General features: G+C 45.8%; 1 protein-coding gene across 1 annotated transcript in view; it reads right to left on the reverse strand.

Annotated features, from left to right (window-relative positions):
• Positions 1 to 3,077: 3,077 nt before the first annotated feature.
• The window catches only part of KIF14 (kinesin family member 14), a 47,765-nt gene continuing 24,356 nt past the window's right edge, over positions 3,078 to 26,486 (reverse strand). Inside the window, exons 19-30 of the mRNA XM_007456132.1 lie at positions 25,094 to 25,220; positions 22,812 to 22,905; positions 22,156 to 22,288; positions 19,133 to 19,233; positions 15,041 to 15,135; positions 12,259 to 12,483; positions 11,911 to 12,092; positions 9,232 to 9,390; positions 8,463 to 8,585; positions 4,766 to 4,840; positions 3,822 to 3,960; positions 3,078 to 3,460 (exon numbers count right to left, since the gene is read on the reverse strand). Coding sequence (XP_007456194.1) covers positions 3,078 to 3,460; positions 3,822 to 3,960; positions 4,766 to 4,840; positions 8,463 to 8,585; positions 9,232 to 9,390; positions 11,911 to 12,092; positions 12,259 to 12,483; positions 15,041 to 15,135; positions 19,133 to 19,233; positions 22,156 to 22,288; positions 22,812 to 22,905; positions 25,094 to 25,220 — 1,836 coding nt within the window. The remainder of the gene's footprint in view (positions 3,461 to 3,821; positions 3,961 to 4,765; positions 4,841 to 8,462; positions 8,586 to 9,231; positions 9,391 to 11,910; positions 12,093 to 12,258; positions 12,484 to 15,040; positions 15,136 to 19,132; positions 19,234 to 22,155; positions 22,289 to 22,811; positions 22,906 to 25,093; positions 25,221 to 26,486) is intronic.

Consider the following 26,486-nt stretch of genomic DNA (forward strand, 5'->3'; position numbering starts at 1 on the left):
TAAACTTGTATCTGAGGCCTAATTCTAATTCTTTCTCCCTGTGTGATTTTGGACAAATAGTTCAAATTCTCAAAATTTTTTGTTCATTCTTCTGTAAAACGGGGTTGAGTGCTTATGTTTACATGATAAAGCCACTGTAAGAATTAAATGATTCACTGAACTCCCATCAGGCAACATACCTACTGATGGAACGATGAGGTTTATATGAAAAAGGGAAAGACACATCACAGTATGAAAATACAAAAGACCCATAAACCCTCTCACGCTTCAGACGCATATTTCCACCCTCCTATTGGACACCACGCCTTGGATGTGCCCAGAGAACTCAGATCAACAGATCTAAAACTAAGTTCATTACAGCTCCTCTTACGGGTTGAGCTGTGTCCCCACCCCCACATTTATACGTTGAAATCCTAACCTCCAGCACCTGAGAATGTGACCCTATTTGGAGAGAGGGTCCCTACAGAGAAATCAAGTTAAAATGAGAGGATTAGGGGAGGCCCCAATCCAATATGACTGTTGTCCTGATAAAAGGGAGAAATTTGGAGACAGACATGCACAAGCCTGGAGAGGGGAGGGGGGCGCAGGGGGCCTGGACCAGATCCTCCCTTTCAGCCTCAGAAGGAAGCAACCCCGCTGACACCTGAACTTGGACTCTGGCCGCCAAACTGGGAGACACTAAGTTCCTGCTGTTTCAGCTGCCGGCTGTGGTACCTGTCGCAGCAGCTGTGGTGAACGAGCCCACCTCCCCACGCCCCCTCCTCTGGAGTTTCCTACCCCAGTCAATGGTACCCACCCCACCTGGCTGCTCAGGCTGAACGTCTGGACAGCAGGCTTTTCCCTCCGTTCCCTGGTCCTCCCTTTGCCAGGTCACCAAGTCAGGTCCGTTGCCCCCCCCACCGTGAACGTTTCTAGGACCCTCTCACTGTCTCCAGCTGCATCCGCGACCCTGGTCCAGGCGTCCTGGAGATCACCTCCCAGCCGTTCCAACCCATGCTCTACCCGCCACACAGAGGGATGCTTCTAGAATCCAAATTTGAGATCACTTCCCAGCTTACAACGATTCAAGGGCCTTGCTATGGGGCCAGGCCTCTCCTGATGTCCTTGTGAGGACGCTCCCGGCCTAGCCACCCCACCCCCGCTCAGCCCCCCGCAGCAGCCCAGCCCCACTGGTCATGCCCCAACCCTGCCGTCCTGCAGGCTTGCACATGCGGTTCCCTCTGCTGCCGCCCTGTCCCGGGTCCGACCTTGCTCGTCTCGGCCTTCAGGTGGGTAGCCTCCCGCCCGTCGCGTTGGGGCACCGGCCACACCGTGTCACCGCTGCAGTGACCTGTTGTCCCCCTCCTGAAGGTCCTCTGCCGCTGTCTCCTCAGCATCTCAGGGCCCCGCCCGTCACGTCCCCAGCGTTACAGTTAATATGACTGGGAGACTTCCAGAATCTGAGAGACGGGCAGGACTAGGCGAGGTGGAGGAGGAGGGGTGACACTAACTTTACAAACAGGAGCGAGAACTGAGACCACGAGGCGAGACCTGTTGAGGGCAGTTCCTTTATTATAATATGTCTTATCAGCGCACATGATTCTAATGGCAAATATGTTCTCCACCCTTGGTTCAAATATCGTGCAACAGTCCAGAGTATAAATATATGTATATACAAAATTTTACAAAGACAATAAAAAAAAGGTGTCTGACCAATGAAGTCATGAGTTTAGAAAGCAAAAGTAAAGATTAAATACTGAAAACTAAGATAAAACCCACCAAACTAATAGTTTAAGAAGATCTTCAGAGAGGATCCTTGCCCGCACACTCTTCGTAAAACTTCACGTCAAAGCGCCACTTGGTAGAGCATCAGCTATGACAAATTCATATGGACCCTCAGAAGGAATACAAGCTCAAATGCCAAAAATAAAAGAAAAAAGAAAACAAAAGCACATTTGTTACACTGCACCATTTTAAAGCACCTGAAAACACATGGCTCATTAACACCGTAAATAAATACTGGTCACTGTGTCAGAAAAAGCTCTGCCTAATGAGAAAATCGTCACACTCAGCCCTGGCACCAACAGCTGGCTCCCAGCAGCCGTGCCAAGCACACAGTGTGTCTGCGAGCGAAAAGGGCAGAGGGAAAGACCTGGTGAGTTAAAATAATTCTTCTCCAAGAAACGCCTGACGTCACCCAAGCAAGGTCACCGTGTATCTCTTCAACTTACATACATTTCTGCCGTCAAAGATGTCAAACTATTTCCTCAGTGGAAGGCGCCTGAAGTGCAAGGTCGTCTTTATTACCTGATTGTGGATAAAGCTGTGAGACATAGCGAGGACGTTTAATCGCCATCAAATCACATGCAAACTCTCACTGCTCGTTTATCAAACAAGGATTATCAAGAAACGACCCAGCCTCTGGTCTCCCAACCTCATCCGACCGTCAGGTGTGCTTCTGGCAGCATTTGATTGGTTGTAAATGATACTCGCACAGCCCCTAATAGGACCCCCAACAGATAACGAAGTAAACGAGTATTGCCAGCAAGCGCATTGTTAATATAAACTATACTATACTTAGGAAGCTACTTATAATTTGGGAAGAAACAGGAAACGGTGTCCTGAACACACTACTCAAAACAGCAGCCAGTTAATCCTTCAAGAAAACACCTTTCGATTTAGCAGTGCAAGTTAAGCTGCTCTGGTTAGACTTGTTTTAGCAGTTTCACCGTAAAACTCACCGTTGCTATTTGCAGGGGAGCGCAGATACAGGCACAAAAGTTTCCGCTCCCAGGAAAATAACTTATAATCACCGCAATCACCACAAAAACCCTTTACCGACAGGCTAGTGAGCCAACCAGAGACTGCACGCCAGCGTCAAAGATGAACACTTACAATTCAAGGCGATGGAAAACCAGAGGAAGGGCTGCTCACTTGGCTCTGAACTCCTAATTCCATCCTATTGCCACAAAGTTCCAACATGGTAAATCACCCGATTTAAACTGTCTGCTGGGAAACCTCTGGGTGCACACACAGGCATCTGCAATCAGGATCCACTGCGTTTATATGTCCACACCCAACAGGAGGCCATCCACAGGCTAGATGTCTGTGAAGCGGTCACTCTGCCCTCCAGCGGTGGGAGACCCCCGACCAGCGCCCTCCTGGGTGGGCAGCGCGCCCTGCTCTGAGCCCCCCGGGGCCGGGCCCGGGAGCTCATACACCCGCTTGGGTACACCTCGGGTCCTCCGGGGGCCGGGCCTGTCTGGCGCAGGCTGCTCTCGTCCTGCTGCTGTGGGATCCCGATCACAAGCTTCCCAGGGTCCCAACAAACCAGGTCTTTCTTCAAATTCAAACCCCAAGAGGAGTGAGGCAGCTCGAGATTCCAGCTCCCTGTGGCGGGCTCGGTCGCCGTGGAGAGCCCTGGCCGAGCTGCAGAGGCTCTGGACACAGTCCTGGAGGAGTGCTACGTGGCCGCGGTGCCCTGTGCAAGGAGAAGGGAAGGCGGTCACCCTCGGCGTCCCTCACCAGGTAGTGAGCGCTGTGATGGACTCGAGACGCCCTTTAAGCCAAAGTGACCCCTCAAGGCAATTTCAAACCACTTAAGATTATTCAGTTCATCAGCTAAATAAGCAACCTGCCTCTTAGGGTCTAGTAATGGAGGCAGAGGAACTTACAGATGCTAAGGGGGAGTTCGATCCCACAGGTTCCTACAGGTAATTAATGTCAGTGAAGGAGCGTTGGGCAGGCCCCAGTGAATGAATCAGACTAGCAACGAGAAGATGTCTGAGATTCCTCAAACTGTCAAATTCTGATTAACCATAAATTCCATTTGCAGGATATACCTCTCAGCGCAGAAATAATCATCTGAGTAGTTTGCTCTAAGCAGTGTTTTGACTTCAAGAATTCTGGGGCAAAGCTCAGCATCTTCTTTGCATCTTGGTATCCAGGACTTTCTTCTTGCGCTTGAGCTCTGAGACTCTTCTGTGTAAATAAAGTTCATAGTTTACAAAATACACAATAGGCTACATGGCAGTAAGGCTTATTCAAAATGATTTTAATTGCCAGAATTTTATCTTCAGGAAAGACAACGAGTTTTATTTCCTCACCAGTTTCACTTCTACTGATACAAGCAAGACCACAATACAATATCAACAATTACTGTTCCCAAAAGAAATAGAATTTTGAAAATAATTTAAAATCAAAGTCCAATATCCTATTACATGAGAATGAAATAAAACAGCAGCACCTACCATTTATTATCCAACATCATAAAAGATAAATTTATTTTTAAGAGTTCAACTTTATATCTCCCGTTTATTTTATTTAAACAAACATTTTCAAGCCACAGAAATTTCTCTCCTTTGTAACACATTAATTATATACTTAGCTTATAATATTTTTCTATTTACCTGTGACATGAGAATAAAATAGTTTATCGAATTTGCCTGTATTTTAAACTCTTTGAGCACACTGATTATTAAACACAATTTTTTAGCCTATGCTGACTGTTCAAGCAGAAGCTGACAGTTACTAAACCAGTAGCAGGAAGAAACAGATAAAATACACGACTACTACTCAATTCCTGCACGCTACTTTGTCCATCGCTAAGCCTAGTAAGCTAGGACGCCGAGGAAGAAGCCGGAGAGCTACTGTACCTGCTTCTAGTAAACGTGCCCAGAGGAGTCACTGGCTAAAGACAGAAACTGAAATAAACACATCCACGCTGGAACCAAATGGTGTACACTAAACAAAATTAAACCTAGAAACAATCTAATGCTTTTCTTACTGTTTTCCAGTCAGCAAAGAGGATTTCAAGGGATTCAATCAATCCTATGGCATTAGCTTTCATCTGTTTGGTAACCTATAGAGAAAGTTAAAATATTTTGTTACACAAATAACTACTTAGAAGTATGAAAACCCTGGAACTCCATGGGATCTGCCAGGGAAAAGAGCTCTCGTCTAGTAGTCATGAGGCGGGAGTGTCCAAATCATACAAGTGGAATTTCTTTCTAAAGAAATCACACACAGATTCTACATTAAATGTGGATACCCTCTGATGTTTGCTATAGTAACAGCATTTGCCTACTTAAATATTTATAGAAAAGAAATTTCCACAACTTCCTTTGGAAGGGGGTGAGAGAACTAATGTGTCCAGAAAAAAATTACACTCTCAGAACTTTATATGCATTCACCAGTCTCACTGAGATAAACTGACATGTGACACTGTATTAGTTCCAGGTGTACAGCATGATTCAGTACCTGTACGTACTGTAAAATGATCACTGCAAGTCTAGTTAATATCTGTCGCCTCACACAGTTACACGATTTTGTTTCTTGAGAACCTTCAGGATCTATTCTCTCAGCAGCGTTCAAACATAAACCACAGTACTGTCAACCACCACCGTGCACGTCACACCCCCAGGACTCGTTTATCTTACAGCTGCAAGTCTGCACCTCCTGCCCGCCGGCCCACTCTCCCCCCCCACTCCACCCACCTATGTTTCAGTGAGCTCGGGTTTTCTAGATTCTACACACACACGAGCTCACACAGCACGTATCTTTGTCTGAGCCAGTTCACCTTCACGTGCTTTACCACCACGCTCAGTTGATTCTCCACCACGGCCCCGTGCTGCAGACGCACCTGTCCTCACTTTACAACATGGAACCAGACCCCGAGGCCTAGGTCAGAACCCGGGTGGGACCCCTCCCCCCTTCCCCCCATTCTAAGCTGTTGCTTGTGCTACTTGGTTCTGTCCCAGAGGCGCTTCCTGCAGCATTTCTGCCACGCGAGCTGCTGAAACATGTAACTGGCTTTTCCCACAGAGCCCTTCCCTGGGTCTAACTCAAATTTCCTCTCCATGGTAAAAAAAAAAAAAAAAGACCACCCAAATTCTGTTTTTTCCCTCTTGACTCCAGCTTGAAAATACAACTCCAATGCCTTATGTCTGAGCCTATTTTGTATTTCTTCAGATATTTTGTTCTCCTTCTGTGGGTTCTTATGAGTTTAACTTTTAAGAATACGATAAACTAAACCCCCGCCATGAGCACACAGCTGTGGCCTTGCTCTGCAGAGAGGAAAGGAGAGGATGGGGTGGGAGCAGAGGTCCACATGGAAGTGCGGATCCATCAATTCTGTGATGAGGGGCCTGACCCTTTAGCCGTTTATTTCCTCAAAACAAGACCAGCGCCCTCATCGACAGACGAAGGAATACAGAAGATGTGGTACATACATACAGTGGAATATTACTCAGCCATAAAAAGGAATGAATTTGGGTCATTTGTTGAGACGTGGATGGACCTAGAGACTGTCATACAGAGTGAAGTAAGTCAGAAAGAGAAAAACAAATATCGTATATTAACGCATATATGGGGAATCTAGAAAAATGGTACAGATGAACCGGTTTGCAGGGCAGAAATTGAGACACAGATGTGGAGAACAAACGTATGGACACCAAGGCGGGGAAAGCCACGGCGGGGGCGGGGTGGGGATAGTGGTGGGATGAATTGGGCAACTGGGATTGACAAGTAGACACTGATGTGTATAAAACCGATGACTAATAAGAACCTGCTGTATACAAAAATAAATAAAATACAATTCAAAAAAAAAAGACCAGCGCCAACACCTGCACCTGCTTCAGCACCCGCTAAACACACCCACACGCACTATTCCACCTGCACTGTTCATTAACTTACTCTGCACCCTTCTGCACTCCTTGCCAGTGGAATTCTACTTTGCAAACAGTGATAAGTGTTAGTGATGAATGTCACCGCCACTGCTGCAGGGCACAGCCAGGCTCCGGCGTCAGCTGCGCTGGCAGAGCGCCCTGCCTGCAGAGCCGCATCAAGGAACCCAAATCAGCCTCGTGTCCCCTGGACACAATTTGACCCACAGACCTTGAGTCAGTGACAATGTGAGCTCCTTTGGAATGTGTTTATTTTAAAAACAAAACAAGACACAAAGTGAGATAGGAAAGTGCAAGCAGAGTGTCTACGGTTAGGATTTCCTGTACGCTGTTCTTAATCTCGTAGCATGCTCAGAGCAGCTTTAGGAAGTGAGCGTGGTCCGTCCTCACCTTGTAAATGGTACAGCCGAGGCTCAGGCGACTGCTCAAGGCTACACGGGACCTGGGAAAGCAACTCAGCGTTCAGGGTCTCCCAGCTCTGAGCTGCCCCGGGCAGAGATAAAGCCCCATCATCTGGCGGAAGGACGGGGAGCCCCTCTGGCTCACACGAGAAGCTTCCCCTCAGCTAAGGGAGCTAGAAATACACCAACGCAAAGATTTCCCTAAGAGGAAGAAAGAACTCTCACTTTCCCCACCTTCCTGTAAACAACCCCCCAGAGGGGTGGGAACCGACAGCCCTCCACGCAACTGCCTTCCCCAGATCACCAACACGTACGTAAATCTTCACCCACGTGGGTGACCTCAGGGACCCAAGCGTCCCCGGGGAGCTCCTTCAGATGTGGTTCTAACACCAGGTGTTACAACAAGACTCTAGAACAGACCAACCTGAAATCCACCGTCACAAGGTTTGAACTTCCACCTTCCGAATCCCCGACTCACTAATACAAACTCTCAACAGAGAAGACTGGTCCGTGATCAGTGACTTCCACGCGGCAGGCTGACTTTGGGAGTTAAGCAGGTAGAACATAAGACCCCGACTCAGGGAGACCAGGTGCCCCGGCTCAGTGAAGCCACGGGACCGGCAGTAACCACCGCCCCCCGCAAGGTGGTGAGTGAGGGTCGCCTCTACTCCGTGTAAACACCTGGTCCAGTACCTGCTACCAGGAGTCATTTAATAAGTAAACGGCTCACAACCTGTGCCACAGGTGTTATCACACATGACAGGTGAAGAAACAGGGTCAGAACACTGAGTGACTTGGTAAACAACTGCTGGAAGGTGACGGAGCTGGGTCACACACGCAGGTCCTCCAATGGCAAGATCCAGCAAGATCCCCACAGCCCCCGTGAGCCAGCACTGGCTTTGTGCTGTGACACGAATTAGCTGGAGGAGGTAGGGGCAGGTCTGTCCCAGGAGGCCACCCACATCTCCCTTGCTCCTATATCTTGATACGAGACAACGGATGTGAACTCCCCTTGTTCAAGACACTGGATCGATAAATGGTAGTTTCCGTTCTCAAGTGGGAGAGCAGAGTCCTGAACAAAGACGAGGAAGAAAAAGAGAAGCAGAAAGTGGCCACTAGGCGTCGCTGACACACTCCGTCTGCTCAGTTTATCCCCCAGCAGCCGTGGCAGGACCCGCAAAGCTCGAACCACAAAAGGGGCTGCAGTGACTCAGGTGTAACCTGGGAAATGTCACCATGAGTGATGACGTCAACAGCCTTTTCAGTAAAAAACAATCCAACACAAGCTAAAATACATAAATTTATAAAAACCTCAATCACTGACTGAGTTAAACTATTTTTAAAAACCAACTTTACATACTGGCTGGTACTATACAGGACATTCCCTTGTTCGTCTTACCTCATCTTGGGGACTCTGCCTTCGGAGTTCACGCTCAAGTTCTTTTGCTTTTTCTAGTCCAGAATTTAGGAGACTCTCCATTCCCAAGCCTACACCATCACAAATAGCACCCATGAAATCATCCTAGGAAAAATTTTTAAGTGTTAACTGGCAAATTCAAGTTCTATATTCTTTTTAAATTACCAAATAATTAAGTTATATTTTCTGCTTATTTTAGGACTATAATACATTCCAAGTTGATTAATTCAACAAAAGCTAGAATAAGAACTAATGGTGCATAAGGAAAAAAAATTGGCCAGTCTGTAATTTTGTATCCCACATATTATATGTTCAAGAATGTTCATCCTCTTAGACAGGACACCGTGTTGCTAGAACGTTTTAATACAATATTATGTTTTCAGTAGCATGAATAATTACAGCAAGCAAATACACATTTTCTAGAATGACATTTCTATGTCATGCTATGCATTTCTATGCATGTAATGACATGCAAACGTAATTACATTCTTCACATGTTGGCTGGCTGAGCACCCACCCTCCAGGGCAGATGGCAGACCATCAAGCCAAAGATCTGGAAGGCACGGTGAGGATCCCAAACCATCAGGTACATTTAACCACTTAGACTGGAACAGCTTTCAATCTCCTGCTAAACTAGTAACGTATGTGCCGCTTTGAAAAACAAACACTTATCCTGCTTAGTGACACTACTATCAGAAGCCTCTACTGTCCCCTGAGATGAAGTCTTCCACCATGAACGCTGCCGAGTTACCTGGAGGCTGGCAGCCCCGCAGTCGCTGCTCTCCAGGGAGCGCAGCTGGTCCCCGCTAAGAGCTGCTAACTGCCCCGCGTACTTGATGGCTTGGTGTACAATCTGGACCACTTGCTTTTGAGCCTCTTTCACCATTGATGAAATATCTGAAGAGCATCCCTGTAAGATAAAAATGGACCAGGGTATCGGATACACGAAACTACCAGGGGAGGTAAGAGCAAGAGGACCAGCGTGAAGAAAATGGATTCTGCATTCATCGATACGGCGGCCGTGCTTCCTCAAAGTCTGATGGGAACCAGACAACGTGCGATCCCAAGCTTCTGACGGTGATGACACGACTAGGATACAGGCTGCCCTCAGAGAGCTTCTGCACTAACAGGAGACGGAAGGGGAGCAGGCAGCAGCCAGACGTGAGACGGCGGCCGAGCGCTCCCTGTGCCGGGGCCATCTGACGGATGGGTAACCAGGACGCTTCCTACTATGGGGGGTGGGGAGGGGAAGGGAAAAGGGAGGGAAGACCTGAAACCCTACAGATGAAAGGCTCCCCCACGTACCCCAGAGGAGCGGGGAGGGCGGCTCAGGCACCCCTCCCGGGTCTGCCTCCTGGAAAATGCTGCCTGTATCACTGCAAGGTAAGGATGATCAGGCTACACTTAAGCAGAGCCTAGTTCCTAAATCCAGTTTTGCCGGCTGAACTTCAGCGTCTCCTGAGCTCAGCTGACCTCCCTCCAGGTCACCCGTCCTCTCCGCCCTGATTCCTCATGGAAAGCATTTCTCACAGGGCAACGGGCCACAGCCCTAAGTTATGGTCAAAGTGCTTTTCCTCGAGACGGAAGAGACGGGAGAACGCTCCACCCCAGGTCCTCTGCGGTCCTTTCTTGTAACACCAGCCAACTAACTGGCCGTCACAGCAGCCTCGCCAGGTTGGCACTGCCGCTTCACTTTCTAGGGCAACAGGAGACTCACGAAGTCTGTGCAAGGACACACGCACACCTAATCCAGCCCCAGTTCACACACTGGACTTCCAAATGCCCGCGGCGGGTTGGGTTGGGCTTTCCCTATCCTGTACCGCCTCCAGGATCTGAGGCTGACCGAGTCACCCAGCCCTCCCGCGACCACGTGGCTGGAGCCCAGGCGGCCGGGGGTGACCCTGCAGCCTGCGCTCTCAGGGCCTGCACTGTCCGAGCCCTCCTGCCTCTGTCCCCCGTCCTCACCGGTCTGCGGCCCACCCTCCTTGTGACGGTCACTCTGTTTCCTCGTGACCTATATCCAAAGTGACCCTTCGTCCAATGTCAGTTTATAATTAATTCAATAACAAGGACCCAACCGAGCATCGATCACACAACGAGCCCTCGTGAGAAAGGACACCACATTCCGTCCACCTGCCGGGAGCTCACTGACCACACCGACACTGTGCATTAAAAGGCACAACAGGTAACGTACAGGGTTACTATCAGAGGAGCTAATAGGAGGGATGTGTGGCCAGGTCTCGGGGAGCCCCACAAAGACCTCCTAGGGGAGAATAACGGACAACGGAAACCACATGTCTAGTTTCAACACTGGACCCGTAAGTTCAGTCAGTAATAAAAGAGAGCCTCCCAGGAGGCATCTGATGCAACTGAGCATCCACTAGAGCAGAAGGACCGGGAAGTCTTGGGAGGCTCTACAGGGTCTGTCCAAGCATCTAGAACATTCGCTACAAAGCCTGTCCCTCTGGGTTTCTGCCTTGGCCCCTCGTACGTGCGGAGCCTCTCGGAGGAGGTCCGGGCATCAGTAGATGTGGGGTCTCTCCAGCACCAGCCCCCATGTCCCCCTCCTCCAGTCTGCCCTCATCACACGGCTGCCAGAATAAAAATGCACTTCCCAGGGACACCTGCAGCTACGTGTGGTCATGTGATGAGGTTCTGGCCAAAGATACATAAATAGGAATGTCATGTGGCGATTTCCAGAAACCTCCTTAAAAGAAGGCCCCTTCTTCCATCCCGTGCACTGACCTTCCCTGGAGCCCTGGATGCGGTAGACACAGAGCCTGGGGCCATGCTCAGGGCCCAGCCGAGAGCTACACGGAAGGAACCGGGGTCCCGAGGCAGCCACCAAGCCCGCCTCCAGATTTTATGAGAGGAAGGAAGCTTTCACCTTACCTCTTCCTAAGATGAGCCAAGCCTCATCTTATCTGACTTAAGGTAAACAGGGAAACAAGATTACTTTCCTTGCCCCTGTGCCAGCAGGCTTGTGACTAACTCACCCCTCCCAACCCCCTTCCCGGCAGCCCCTGCGGAGGGCAGTACGGCCCGAGGGTGGCAGGGGGGAGGTAGGAGCACACGCTGGGTCCACGGTGACCTGGGCCCAAGTCTACAACCTACTAGTTGTGAACAATGGACACACCCTCCCGGCCTCCACTTGCTTGACTGATAAAGGGTGACAACACCAGTGCCCACGTCTGGGGCTGCGGTGAGGACTGAAGGAGTTAACATTTGTAGTGCTCAGCGTGCAGAAAGCCCTGGGAAGTCTCAGTGCCATCAATCAATCATCCAACATCCACAGTCTTGGGATTTCAACACAGAAAGCGCCTCTGAAAATCCTAAGGGTCGAATTTTGGGCAAGATGCGAACAGGAGAGAGTCGATAAACACTTGCTGAACAGATGAGTTCTCCTAGCGATAAGCCGAGATCTCTTTACCTGCAGAAACAACTGTAAGCAGCCTCCCAGCTTCCTCACTTCCCGTCTCAGCTCGGCCGGCGAAGCCCCCGCGCTGGCCCTGGGGGGGACGCCGCTCAGCCAGTGTCTCGTCAGCACCACAAGCCGCTCGAAGGCGCTCGCCGCCTGCACGGCGAGCGATTGGTTTGCTCGATCAGAGAACACTTCGGAAGAAGAAAAGTGATGAGACGTGACCCCCAAGTACGCGAGCTCACGTCTGATCCGCATGAAGGCACTGTAACGCCAGACACCGCATGGCAGAGGTGACAGAGCCACGCACACGGAGCAGGGAACCGCGGTGCTCGTGAGCGGGCGGCAGGGGCTGCTCACCGTTACTCTGACTGTCTTCATCCTGTTCTTCATGAGCTCTGGACACGGCAAGTATCCCGTCGTGGATTTTAAGGAAATTACTAATCAAGTCGTCCGCGACAGTGTTTTCTTCATCATCACTCTGTCCAAGAAGCTCCAATGATGAGCCAATCAATTCCTTGCAAACTCCGGGAAGAAAGGATTCTGCTGAATCTGGGTACACGGGGCTCGATTTCCCCACTAAGCCTGTGTCGACAGAAAACAGCCACCTCAAGCTTCGTTTCCAGGGACAATACAAATCCATCAGTGCAAGTGGCTACAGAACACTGGTCACACATTCCAAGTAGGCTATTCCTATTTCAAGACACCCTTACTTCCATACACCAAGCGGAAAACACAATTCCACAGAAGAATCAATCAACCTCTCAACAGCATCCATCCATAGCTTAGCAGCTACAGACACAGATTACAGGGAATCCAAATATCCCACGTAACCATTGGCTTAACCTCCTTCTTTATTTACTTTCTGGTAACACCTAAGGAACTGTGAATTGGTGAGAACAATGGCAGTTGCATAAAATAATATAAACACATTAAATATAAGTAAAATAAGTTTAATGAATTTATAAGCTGGAAAAGCAGGCAGTAATAGAGCAAACGACATTAGAAGGAAGATCTCTTGGCAGCCCCTGCTCTAGGTATCCTACAACCAAAAGAGGTGAAAGCCAAACAGCTGTCTACAGTTAATCTATCACATCTTGGGGAGACAGACTCTCAGCATAATTTTCGAAGCACCATCCAAACCAGAGGTAAACGGAAAAACTTGTAAGAGCTCATTTGGCGCCTCTGGAAATAACTTTATCCCGGAATGCTAACACGTGAGTAGGGTTCTCATTTAATATGCACGATTAGTTTTCTGCTCTACTCCATAAGCCATTTGAAACAGCACACTAAAAAGCAGAGTGAAATAAAGGCACCAGGTGGGGACTATCAAGATTCGAGAGCCGAGATAGGAGCTGGATTTGGGAAGAGAAAACAGCTGCCAGCCCAAAGCTCTGTCACTACAGGGTGACGATGACAGCGACGCTCCTCCCGTCACCACGGACAGTTAACCATATAACGCCTGCTTAGTGAGATACCGGTATGAATGCATCCCCAAATCCAGCATCAGCGTGTCAGAAAGACTTGTAAAAATCTAGTTTCGAAATACGGCCCCTAAGGTGAGAGGTTCAGACACTGGCTCGACCTTCGGAAGCTGGCAGGCCTGTCCTCCCACACCTCGCAGCCCCCCGGGGAAGGTTCGCACTAAATGCACACGTGGGTTTCCAGCTCCCTCTCTGAAAACTGCAAACAGGCAAAGTCCTCTTATATGTCTGACTTCCCCTTGTATCTTAATCTTTAAAAAGGGCCCTTAAAAAACGACCCCTGAACACCCGAAACTAACACAATGATGTAAATCAACTACACTTCAATTAAAAAAAAAAAGACCCTGGAAACAGGTTTAGTTATCTGGAAAAGGTACCTTTGTAAAACATCTTACTCTCAAATAATACTGAATAAATAAGTTGCTACCACAGATATAGAAGCTTCCATTTTGCTGGTAAACATAAAGTCTATATTAAACAAGTAGTAGGATAATAATTATCTTCTTAAAAGATAATTTTATGATAAAAAAAAAGAAACCCTAGAGTCTTTATTTTAAAGGCAAAGATGAGACACAATTTCCTACATGGCTACTCATATTCTACTGACGCCTTTATCGAAATAGACTATTACATTACAGAATAATTTTAAAACTCCATTTACTCAGGCACAAGAGACATTCTGTAAAGTGTAAGCTGTGCACATCTTAAGTGTGCAGCTTGTCTTTACACACGTGTACCCCGCGCAACCCCCGCTCAGATCGGCACGTGCAACACGCCCATCGCCGCCTTCCAGCAGGCTCCCTCTGACCCACCATTCTACCTGAAGTACTAGGCTTCTGTCACGATAGATTAGTTTTGCCTATTTTTGAACTTCCTATAAATAGAATCATACAGAATGTACTCGTTATCATCTAGTTTCTTTCACTCGACATCGTGTTTTGGGATTCATCTGGGTTGCTGTACGAATCAGTGGTTCTTTTCTATTGCTGTGCAGTAGTCTGCTGTCACCAGGCAGTAATTTTAATTATTACAGGTACTTACACATATAAATTACAGTGTATCCCCTCTTCTTATGAAAATTAACATAGTCAATATTGGCATAAAATAATTATTCAGTGGAATAATTCCTATAACTTCTTCTTTTAAACTTTTAAAAATTAAAGTAGCTTTAGACAAGTCATGCACATCACATAAAATTCAGAAGAAAACGAAGGATGTGCTGTGAAACGGACGTCTTCCTTCCCGTCCCGTCCCATCCCGCAAGTGGCCTGGACCAAGCAGCGCTTTCAGGGAGAGCACACGCGTTTACAAGCCCGTTCGTATGCACCTTTTCCTTCCCCCCCCCCACACGATATCCTGTAACACACAATCTTGTACACTTTGCCTTCTTTGCACTTAGAAGAAAACAACATCCTCATCCATTTGTGAACAAACACACGTCTTCCACATTTGAACTAGCCACTCAGCTAAAGGCATGGAATACATCACAGAGCACAGAGTGTCGGGAGTGGGAGGGGTCTCCGGTCCACCCTGTTTACAGAGGAGATGGAAGCTTCCAGGAGATGAAATGATTTGCACAAGAACAGGAAACAAGATAGTGGCAGAGACAAGACTTGGTGCTATTCCCAGTAAACAACAAAGTCTGAAGAGAAAAGCACCTGATGAGTGTGAAGAATGCCAATCCTGGACCGCGGGGGCCTCCATGCCATGCAGACAGCTGGAAATCCTCCTGTTCTTCATCAGAGTTCTGCTCCTGGAAAAACAGAAACCGTAAGGCTGGCAGTGACACTCCACGTGGGAAAATGCGAAGGACACAGTTTTAAATTCTCCAAAGAGAATGGACATCCACGAGAATGTTTGCCATGGAAATATTTTCATCAAGGGTTAAATTAATTTGGTTCATCGAACAGGAATTTACTATTTTCAGGTACAAGTCTAACCCTATAGTTAATTAACTGAATAGAACAAATGTACAGCTGACCCGTGAACGAGGCGGGCATTAGGGGCGCACAGTCAGCCCTTGGCACACGAGGTTCCTCCACAACCGCAGGCTCAGCCAACCCCAATCCTGTCGTGTTTACTACCGAAAACCCATGCTGTTCGAGGGTCAGCTGTCCTACTATTCACAGGCTCCGGATACTGTGGTTAAGACACAGCAAACAGGGCTTCTGGGCTCACGGAGCTTACGGTCCACAGGAAGTCATGAGGGCACGGAGGGCTGCGGAGGCGCTCGGAGGGCAGGACTCGGCCCCAGAGCCGGGAGGGCCCCCGGAGCGAGCCCGGGGCCGACCTCGGATGCCAGCTAAGGGAGCGTGGATTGATCCTGAGCAAGTTATCCTGGGAAGGGTTTTAAGCAGGGAAATGACGCAGGTCAATAAATTCAAGCAAACATTTGCTGCACAGGGCGAAGAGCACAGCACCGGGAAGCACAGCAGCGGCACAAGGCAGGAGGCGACCCCAAGATTCGACCTTCAGTGGCTCTTCCTGCTGCCTCTCCCCTCGGCCCGAGGGTAAAAACACTCACGTCTCCCCCTGGGGTGTGACGGAAGGAGTGCCTGCTTCCGGATCACCACCCATGGACCAACTTTCCAAAGCCCAGCTCCAGCCCCAAGCCGTCAGGCTGTGGCCCCAGACCTCAGTCCAGCGGGACCTTTGAAGTCTTCTCCTTAACAGGACCCTCTCTGCTGGTGGCCACTCACAGAAAAATACTGTTTGTTGAAAAGATGGTTAAACAAAAGTATTCTATCTGTAATCGCCTAAATGTTTCAAATATAAAATCTCCCCATGGATTCCTACGAGAGAAACACAGATTTATGACTGACAACAGGGAGAGAAAATATCAATTCTCACAGGTTACAGTTTTCTTACTTAGTAGCGAAAGGAAAGCGTACATTATCCCATTAAGTCTGAACTAGGAAAACTTATTCTTTCAACAGGACTACAGTTAAACAATGTTTAAACTCAAATTAAAAAATGCCTGTCACACTCCTTTCAAAGAATTTTTACTTATCATCGGGGGAAATTTTACTTTTAACTGTCAACAGCACTTATCAAAATTTATATGCCACCAAACTGGTCTATTTCACCGCAGAACAAGAGTGGCACATCATTGCCTAGAAGCTCCACAGTTAAGAGTCCATTACTTTCAGGCATTCTCAGAGTCTGCAATTCTGTCATAAACACTCTTACAAGGCTGAAACTTCATACACAAGGCTCCTGACCGAGAGCAACCCGTGTTTTTTTAAAAATGATACTTTTAAATTATAGAAGTTTTCAAAAACATCTCTGCCAAATGAAAACACCTGATTGCGAAATCTTAGAAAATGTTGCTCTGATTTTTCAGTGACAATTTAAGTTTCTGTTGATTCCCTAATTATTAACCTAAAAGTCAGCGGGATTTAAGATGTAAATTACTACCCTTCAATAGGATCAAACTTTAATGTTAATTTTTTTTTTTTTTTTTTTGCGGTATGTGGGCCTCTCACTGTTGTGGCCTCTCCCATTGTGGAGCACAGGCTCCGGACGAGCAGGCTCAGCGGCCATGGCTCACGGGCCCAGCCGCTCCACGGCATGTGGGATCTTCCCAGACCGGGGCACGAACCCGTATCCCCTGCATCGGCAGGCGGACTCTCAACCACTGCGCCACCAGGGAAGCCCCTAATGTTAATTTTTAATGCTCATATTCGATCCACACGTCTGAGTACACAAAACTTATACCTGTTTATAATAAAACAGTAAGAAATCAGTAATTTTTAAATCTAAAGGAATTTATAAACCACACTCTCATGAATCTGTAGGTCTGGTTTGAATTCTGGGAGGCTTATGCCACCCGCTCTGGGCTGGTGTTAAGTGTCCCAGGCCCCATCTGCCCAATCCCACTCCAGGACGAGCTAGCTCATTTTAGTGCCAGAGCCCACCTCTGTTTTGAAGTCCTCGGGACAAATCACCTGAAGATATCACTTATCTTTTCACTGGAATTGGATCAGAAATCATATCCTCTCTGTATCCCAAGATTTCATGTTATTCAATATATATTAGGTGCCTGATAATAAGAACTGCCATTTACAGAACAGCCACGGACAAGGTTGGATCTCAAACCCTCACAGCAACACCGCATCATCAGCGTCATCGGTCCCGAGTCAGAGACCACGGTGGTCACCGGAGAAGCAGCTGGTCCTCACGGATGACCCTGTCCTGTCTCCAGCTCACAGATGAGAAAACTGAAGCCTCAAGACGTCCTGCCCTGGGCCCCCGGCCACATGGGGCCAGGATGAGGACTCAGGACTCGGTGGGACCTGTGACTCTGCACAGCGCGGGTCCGCAGCGGCTGCACTCAAGGAGCCCAGCGTCTGTGTAAAGCACACGCTCTGTGTTTCCTTCAGCCTGAGAGTCGAGCTGCCACGTACCTAGCATATAACATGAACGCAACATCCTGGCTATTTCTTACTCTAGCTTAGCAGCTAGAGTGCAGGAAATAAAGCAAAAGGCACAGGTAATTAAGCAGTTCCACCTCTTTGAGGAGAGTTTATGCAAATGAGTTTAAAATAAGCATGGTCAAAACCAAGAGAGGCCTAAAAAGGTTTAGAAACCCAAACGGACTCTGAGCTGCGCTTAAGGCGATGAAGTTGAAATTACATTTAACCCGAAACTCGCTGTTCTTCCCTCTGCAACAGAGAGGCTGGTGACTCTGGACAAGATCCTTATCTCTTTAAATCCTTAGTTACTTCGCCTGTAAAATGGGGGTAAGGACAGCAGCAGCTCTGCGGTGAATGAGACTCTGCTCAGCATGCATTCAGTACATGTTCTATCTATGACGATGCTTCTGCTGGATGCAACGCCACTGACCTTTACATCCTGAAAATTCCCGAATCCCTTCTACAAAGTCTTAGACCTCAGCGTACACCTGGATGACCCCCAGGAACCTCAAACTCACCACGCCCAAAATAGCCTCCCTACTGTCCACCTCAGGGAACCCCACCCTCCCCTAGTCGCTCGGCCAGGACCCGCCTGCAGCCCCGCATCACTGTCACCCCACACCAGCCACCGAGGCCCGTGATCCTGCCTCGCGGATGCCCGTAGACCTACCCTCCTCTGCAGCCCCTGCCCAGCCTCGGGTCGGGTCTTCATCAACTTGCCCCGCCCCAACTTTCCTCCATGCCGGGTCTCAGAGGGCAGGGAATATTCTGTACTTATCCCCGCATCCTCAGGACATGGCAGCCGGCAGTCCTGTTCAAAGACCAAACCAAGGGGCTAACAGAGTCCCAGGACGAAGGCCGTCCTACTACAGCGTTTGCCTCTCTGTAACCCAAGCACGGGGGCGTGTGCAGGGGCAGCGTCCTCTGGCGCCGAGTCTTGTATGTTCTAGTTAATAAGCAACATTTGTCATGTACAGAAGTCCTCGTCACCGCGATTTAGCGTTCTGAGGTGCTCATGCTAACTTAACGGCATTTCAAACTCTGTAACTTACAATAAAATATCATAGAATATGCCAGGCTTTTGAGAAAGGGTAAAGTAATAAACACTGTTCATCTTTGTAGGAAATTATGTTTATGCCAGTCTAAGTTGCTCTTAAAACTTATATGGTAAAATACTGAGGTTATTTCTTCGTATTCTAACTGAATATAAACGATCTAATGCCCTAAGTGCTGTAATTTGATCAGTGACCTACTGGGTTCCCTTCCCAGATATCCACCATGACAACAGATAGTTCTTTTGCGAAGGAAGAAAGCCAGTAACACAAATGTCCTCACCTCCTTCTGGAAAATGAAGACACTGGAACATCTGTGATGTCGGGTTCCCATTCATCTTCAGGGTCGCAAAACACATCTTCACCCTTGTTACTACAATGGCTCTAAGAAAATTAAATATATAGCTTCTAGTAATTATGGGTTAAAAATGTTTAGCAACTAAGGGAAAAATGTTTACTTTGCCGCGTTTATAAAATTCGCAAAATTATAGATTACCTAGATAATGTTAAAAGTAAAAAAATCGCATTCCTGATAAAATTTTTAAAAATCACATGACACTAGGAATTATATTAAAAGAGATCTACTAATAAAAGCAACAGTAATCATTAAATAATTCAGAAATAATAAACGTGATTTAGAAAACACAGAGAAAACAAAAACGATAGCGTCCTCAGGAGAAAAATAAAAGAATCATCTGACATCAAGGGGACCTGAACAGACGACACACAGACGGCCAGCAAACACAGGAAGGACACTCCACATCGCCGATAATTAGAGAAATGCAAATCAAAGCTACAGTGAGCTGCCACCTCACAGTGCTCAGAATGGCCGTCATCAAAGAGTCTACAAACAATAAATGCCGGAGAGGGTGTGGAGACAAGGGAGCCCTCTTGCACTGCTGCTGGGAATGTGAATTGGTGCAGCCACTGTGGAGAAGAGTATGGCGGCTGCTCAGAAAACTACAAACAGAACCGCCACACGGCCCAGCACTCCCACTACCGGGCACGTACCCTGAGAAAACCGTAATTCAAGAAGAGTCGTGTACCACAGTGTTCACTGCAGCTCTATTTACAACAGCCAGGACACGGAAGCAACCTAAGTGTCCACCGACAGATGACTGGATAAAGAAGATGTGGCACATTTATACAATGGAATATTACTCGGCCATAAAAAGAAACGAAACTGAGTTATTTGTAGTGAGGTGGATGGACCTAGAGTCTGTCATACAGAGTGAAGTTAAGAGGAAGACAAATACCGTGTGCTAACACATATATATGGAATCTTAAAAAAAAAAAAATAGTCATGAAGAACCTAGGGGCAGGACGGGAATAAAGACACAGACCTACTAGGGAATGGACCTGAGGACACAGGGAGGGGGAAGGGTAAGCTGTGACAAAGCGACAGAGAGGCACGGACATATGTACACCACCAAACGTAAAATCGATAGCTAGTGGGAAGCAGCCGCATAGCACAGGGAGATCAGCTCGGTGCTTTGTGACCACCTAGAGGGGTGGGATAGGGAGGGTGGGAGGGAGGGAGACGCAAGAGGGAAGAGATATGAGGATATATGTATAGCTGATTCACTTTGTTATAAAGCAGAAACTAACACACCATTGTAAAGCAATTATACTCCAGTAAAGATGGTAAAAGCAAAAACAAAAACAGAAAACAAAGACAAATTTGAATTACCTTTGACACAAAATATTAATTCAATGAATCAGTATTTTTGGAAATGAATACATTAACCAATAACTATAAAATGCTTAAAGCAATATCTGGTCAATATTAACTGTGGAATAAATTATTATGAATTATTTCTAATAAAAAGAGATTCAATCACTTCCTGGTTGAATATATTGATCATGACAATAATCTACATTTTAATTTAAATATTTAAAGCAATACCAATTAAAGTGCTAGCAAAATAAATACACAGATTGATTCAGGAATAGTATAACTAAATGGAAAAATAAGTAAAGAATATTGCAACAAACGGTTGAAGGTAGGAATGTAAGGTAACTCACCCATCAGATTTTAATGTATATGTCAAGGCAAGAATTATCAAATGACCTCAATACAGTTTTTTGTTTTTTTAATTACACAAGCAATTCACATTCACTGTAGAAAATCTGGAAATTATTTATACATATAAACACACAAAAAAAATTTTAACCACCTGCAAACCCATCATTTAGAGGTAAACTGTCAGTGCTTTTGTATGATTCCCTTCAGCCTTTCTGTATTTTCTATTGTGAATATACCCTGCATTCCATTCCTGGAACTAACCCTACTTAATCATGGTATAAGTATTCTCTAAACACAACCTTGGGTTTGACTTACTAACATTTCTTTCAGGATTTTTATAGCTGTGTTCATATTAAGATTGGTTTGTAATTCTCTTTTGAATCATCTTTTCAGTTTTTGTGGGGTTTGTTTGTTTTGATTGTAATCAGTTATTCTAGCATCGTTAACTGTGACACTTTCTATTCTTTGCTACGTTCTAGAATAATTTAAATGTAACAGGACTTGTCTGTTTCTTGGAGGTTCAAAAGTGTTCACCTATGAAATTGACTGGGATCAGCATCTTTTTTTTTTTTTATTGCTTTTTTTCTTTTGCGGTACGTGGGCCTCTCACTGCTGTGGCCTCTCCCGCTGAGCAGCACAGGCTCCGGACAGGCAGGCACAGTGGCCATGGCTCACGGGCCCAGCCGCTCCACGGCACGTGGGATCCTCCCAGACCGGGGGCACGAACCCGCGTCCCCTGCATCGGCAGGCGGCCCCCCAACCACTGCACCACCAGCGAAGCCCAGCATCTTTTTTTATTTTCCCCTCAGGCTAGTTCACTGACAAACTTTTCAATTTATTGCTTCGTTAGTCACCTATTAAATCAACTTTCATAATTTCTCTTTTTCAAGAAAAATCTTTACTTTCTAGAAATTAAACTTGTTAGCTCACTTATTAAACTTATTTACATAAAAATGTAATATAATCTTAAAATGCTTGAGATCTCTATTTAAATGCTATGTCCGTGCCTAAAATCACATGTTCATCTTTTCAAAGAGCCGAAGCCTGAGTTTATTAATTCTAATTTGTCAATTATTACTTTTATTTTTCATGATTCCTTCATTTACTCTCCTTTGGTTTAGGTTTATTCTTTTCTAGATTGAGTTAACTATTTAGTTTATTTTCATTTTTCCATTACACAATTCAAGCATTAAGGCTATAATCCGGCAGAATCCTGTAAGTTTTTACACATAATATTTTTATTTCAAAAAGTTTATAGAGATTTTAATAATATTCCAAACCTCGTAAAGTTCTTTCATTGCCGCAAGCTTAGACTCAAACTTTTCCAGACTCCAGACCGTTGAGACCCCTAGTTGCAGGTTACGAACCTGAATACAAGTTCCAGAGCTACTTTCTTTATCTGACACAACATGTCTGAAAGAAAAACCAAAGAAAAACATGCTTCCCCTAAAACATACATAACCTAGAACTTCCCGAATTAGAAGGACTCCCATAAAAATTCAGACCACTGATTAAATCTCTCCACAGTTAAAGAGTTTTGTTATACTAATAATCATGTCTGGTATATACTATAATTAAAATAACTTCTTATATAATAATTTCTGAAAAGTTCTAATATTGTATATTCCTTTTAAAATGTGGAATACTTATAAATTCTCAACTCAAAAGAAAATTAGTGAATTCCTAAAACATCTAAAATTATTCTGTTTATAAAATATACGAGTATGTTCATTGCTGAAAGCCTTTTTCACTCCAGAGTGAGCTCTGAGAGGGGAATCTGGAAGTGCCCCCGGGGATTATGACACCCGCTCGCTCCTGGACAGGCATGTGGGATACCACGTCCTTAGAGAAACTAAAACAGAAAAAAATCACGTGAAGCGTGAAGCGTGACTAGTTTAAAACAACGAATTACTTTACAAATAAGATAATCACTCACCTGCCAAAAACATAATTCTTTTTTAACTTGTTGCTGATGGCATTGGCTTCCTGAATCATCACAGAGAGTTTCATGGAGCTCCAACTGGGCTGAACTAGCAGAGAGCACACGGAGAAGATTCAGAACACGTATGTGAGCACTAACGTGCCACCAGGCACAACACGTCCTGAAAAAAAACTGACTTCAAACGAATGGTTTTAACGATACATCACAGAAGGTGAAGGTGATAACTCAGTAACTTTTCTTCAAGCCTCACTGGTGAAATAAAATATTCTTCATACAAAATGAGGTCTTTCACCTGTGGAGGCATGGAAGAAAACTGAAGTTCACAGAGAGAGGATATGGGTTCTGTAAACAATGCAATGCCAAAGATGCTGCTTTTCCTTCTAATATTTTTAAAGATTTTTTTTTCTAATTTCTTTTTTTCCTAACTTCCAATTTATTTAAAGTATTAGGTAAAGTATACTACAGCCTTAACTTAAATAGAACCACAGTCCTTTTTTATTTTGCCTGAAATTTTAAAAAGATAGATAGATAAAGACAGAAACAGAGATACAGTAGGACATAAAAACACTTTCAGTCCACAATTTCACGTTCCTAATTCAAATTTAAGATTTTATCATAAACATTTTCTATATTGTTCGGTCAAACTTATAACCAACATTCCATTAAAAACATTTTTTTGGAAGAGTGAAATTCATTGTTCATGTGGATAAAAGAAATCAAGTATTCATTGCATGGTACTGTTTTAGGACCTAAGACGAATAAAAACATGTACTAATACAATGTTCTTATCTCTCACAACAGATGTAACAGTTTCAAGGTAATTTAAAAACAGAAGTTATGGAAAGTATACGGCACAACTACCAAGTATTCTTGCTAAAACACTGGACCTGGATGACGACGGGTTCTTTGCAGGGTATGTAGAGGCATAAGCAACAGCTTGGACATACAGTCAGCAAACCCAGAATCTGCGAAACTCTACAGGTAGAGAACCTGGCTTCTTCAGTACATGAATTATAAGGGGACAGAGAGAGAGGAAGGAAGAGCCAGCTGACAGATTAAAAGAGACTTAAAAGGTGCATCTAGGGCTTCCCTGGTGGCGCAGTGGTTGAGAGTCCGCCTGACGATGCAGGGGACGCGGGTTCGTGCCCCGGTCCAGGAAGATCCCACATGCCGCGGAGCGGCTGGGCCCGTGAGCCATGGCCGCTGAGCCTGCGCATCCGGAGCCTGTGCTCCGCAACGGGAGAGGCCACAACAGTGAGGGGCCCGCGTACCGCAAAAAAAAAAAAAAGGCACATCTAGCAAACACAGGGTGTGGACGACCACATTTGCATCCTGATTCAAACAAACCAAATAGATTTTAAAAATTATGAAATGGTCCACAAAATTTGAATAGGGACTAGATATTTAATGTGTAAGAAATTATTATTAATATTTTAGGTGTAATAATAATATCAGAGTTATGCTTCAAAGAGTGACAGAGAAAGAGAGAAAAGAGAGTTCTTATCTAACTTGGAGATACACAGTGAAATATTTACAGATCAAGGGATAGGATGTCTGGGGCTTGCTTCAGAATAGTCCAGGAGGGCAGGGGGACTGAGCACGGCTGGAACAAAACTGAACATGTGTGGGTAATTGTCGAGGATGGATGATAAGTATGGAAGAGTTTACTGTAGTAATCTCTCTGCTTTTATAGTTTATTTGAAACTTTCTATAATTAAAAAAAGAAAGTTTACATTAAACAGCCTGCGTCTGGGGAATTCCCTGGCGGTCCAGTGGTTAGGACACTGCGCTCTCACTGCCGGGGCCTGGGTTTGATCCCTGGTCGGGAACTAAGATGGCACGAGCCGCCCGGCGCGGCCAAATAAATATATAAATATTTGAAAAAGAATGCTGTGCTCTACACAGGAATGTAGAAACGTACAAAAAAATAACAACTTTCAAGTGAGAAAGAAAACGAAGTATGCAATGATTAAGCACAACTCAGATTAATAATTCTGATAAAATAAGAATTAAGGATTAGAGTAAGACGTTTTAAAAAGCATAATACACATTAAAATAATACCTGGGATTCTGTTTACTATTTGCTTATATGACTAAATATTCTAGAAAGTGAATATCCTAAAACTAATCATTCCTACAATTTATCTAGATCCAGAGAAGTCAGCAACATCTAGAAAAAAAATTTTAAATATACAAAGATAATTAACATTTTACTAACTGTATGAAATAACATACATAACTTTAGCAAATACCTGGTAAAATCGTCCTATACTCACTTGTGAAAGTTTTATCCCTATTACTCTGATTTTGCTGTAGAATTTGTACTTCCTTAGCAATCCTCTGTTTCTCGGTTTCTAAAGCTTCCAGAATTCTTGCATGGCGGATCCTGTGGTCTTCTAAAGCCTAATAGATATTCATTCACGTGGAGCCGTACACGAGAACGTGCAAAGAGAGAAATCAGAAAACCAGACTGACAATGGTAATGCACTACATAATTCTCATTTCACAGTACATGTTTTATTAAGCATAAAGGCTTTAAAAAAATGATTTATAAAGTATCCTTATAAAATGATTTTTTTCCCCACAGCAAAATCATTAGGAATTTTTTGATAACACAGATTAATCTTTTTCTCCCCATTGATAGGAGCATGAAAACCTTCAGAAAAGAAACAAAAAAAGGAAAAAAACTACTCAAGAATTTGTTGACTAAATTAAAAAGTTAAATTAAAAATACACCTAAAAACCTCACTTGAGGGCTTCCCTGGTGGCGCAGTGGTTGAGAGTCCGCCTGCCGATGCAGGCGACGCGGGTTCGTGACCCGGTCCAGGAGGATCCCAGGTGCCGCGGAGCGGCTGGGCCCGTGAGCCATGGCCGCTGAGCCTGCACGACCGGAGCCTGTGCTCCGCAACGGGAGAGGCCACAGCAGTGAGAGGCCCGCGTACCGCAAAAAATCAATCAATCAATCAATCAATCAGTAATTCCTTTAACAGCCCACTAATGATAACTGTTTTCAAGATTTAAACACGTCCGTTTTTCTCTTAATACTCTCCGGGGTGGTTCACTAGCCCCTCCGTGCTCTAGAATCGGCTAATATATGTATTCTCACCACTTTACAGTACCGGTACTCTGGGGTTACTGCGAGTATCTTCCTCTACCCCCAACCCCACCATAAACTTAGGAAGGAAAGAAGGAAAACTGCCGTTTGAGAGTAAAACTTGAAGATGTAAGAAGTCGCAGCAGAGACGAAAGCAGGGGCTCTCCCTTCGGGATTCAGGGCCCCCCTCCAGGGCTGGTTAGAAGGGACTCCGGCCCCACCCCAGAGGATGTGATTCGGCAGTTCTGGATGGACCGAGATCTGCACGTCTACCAGGCGATGCTGAGGCTGCTGGTCCAGCACCTGGAGAGCCAGCGTGAGCTGCCCTTGAAAGATGCCGCTGTGCTCAGAGAGATGAGGGAAGTCAGCGCCTGAGCTCCCCAGGCTGAGGTAGTTCCCTGAGGACTCATGCGGGCACACGGCCTGCTTGCTGCTCTTTCCACCCTGGCACCGGGATGTAACCGGTCCAGGAGCCGAGCCGCCCCCGCTTCTCTATACCACGCCCTACTATCACCTCACTCCTTACATCGTTCGGCATGACTGACCACAGGGTCACTGTGGACCAGGGAACGAGA

The sequence above is a fragment of the Lipotes vexillifer genome, unplaced genomic scaffold (genome assembly GCF_000442215.2).
Source record: "Lipotes vexillifer unplaced genomic scaffold, Lipotes_vexillifer_v1.1 scaffold1201, whole genome shotgun sequence".
NCBI lineage: Eukaryota > Metazoa > Chordata > Mammalia > Artiodactyla > Lipotidae > Lipotes > Lipotes vexillifer.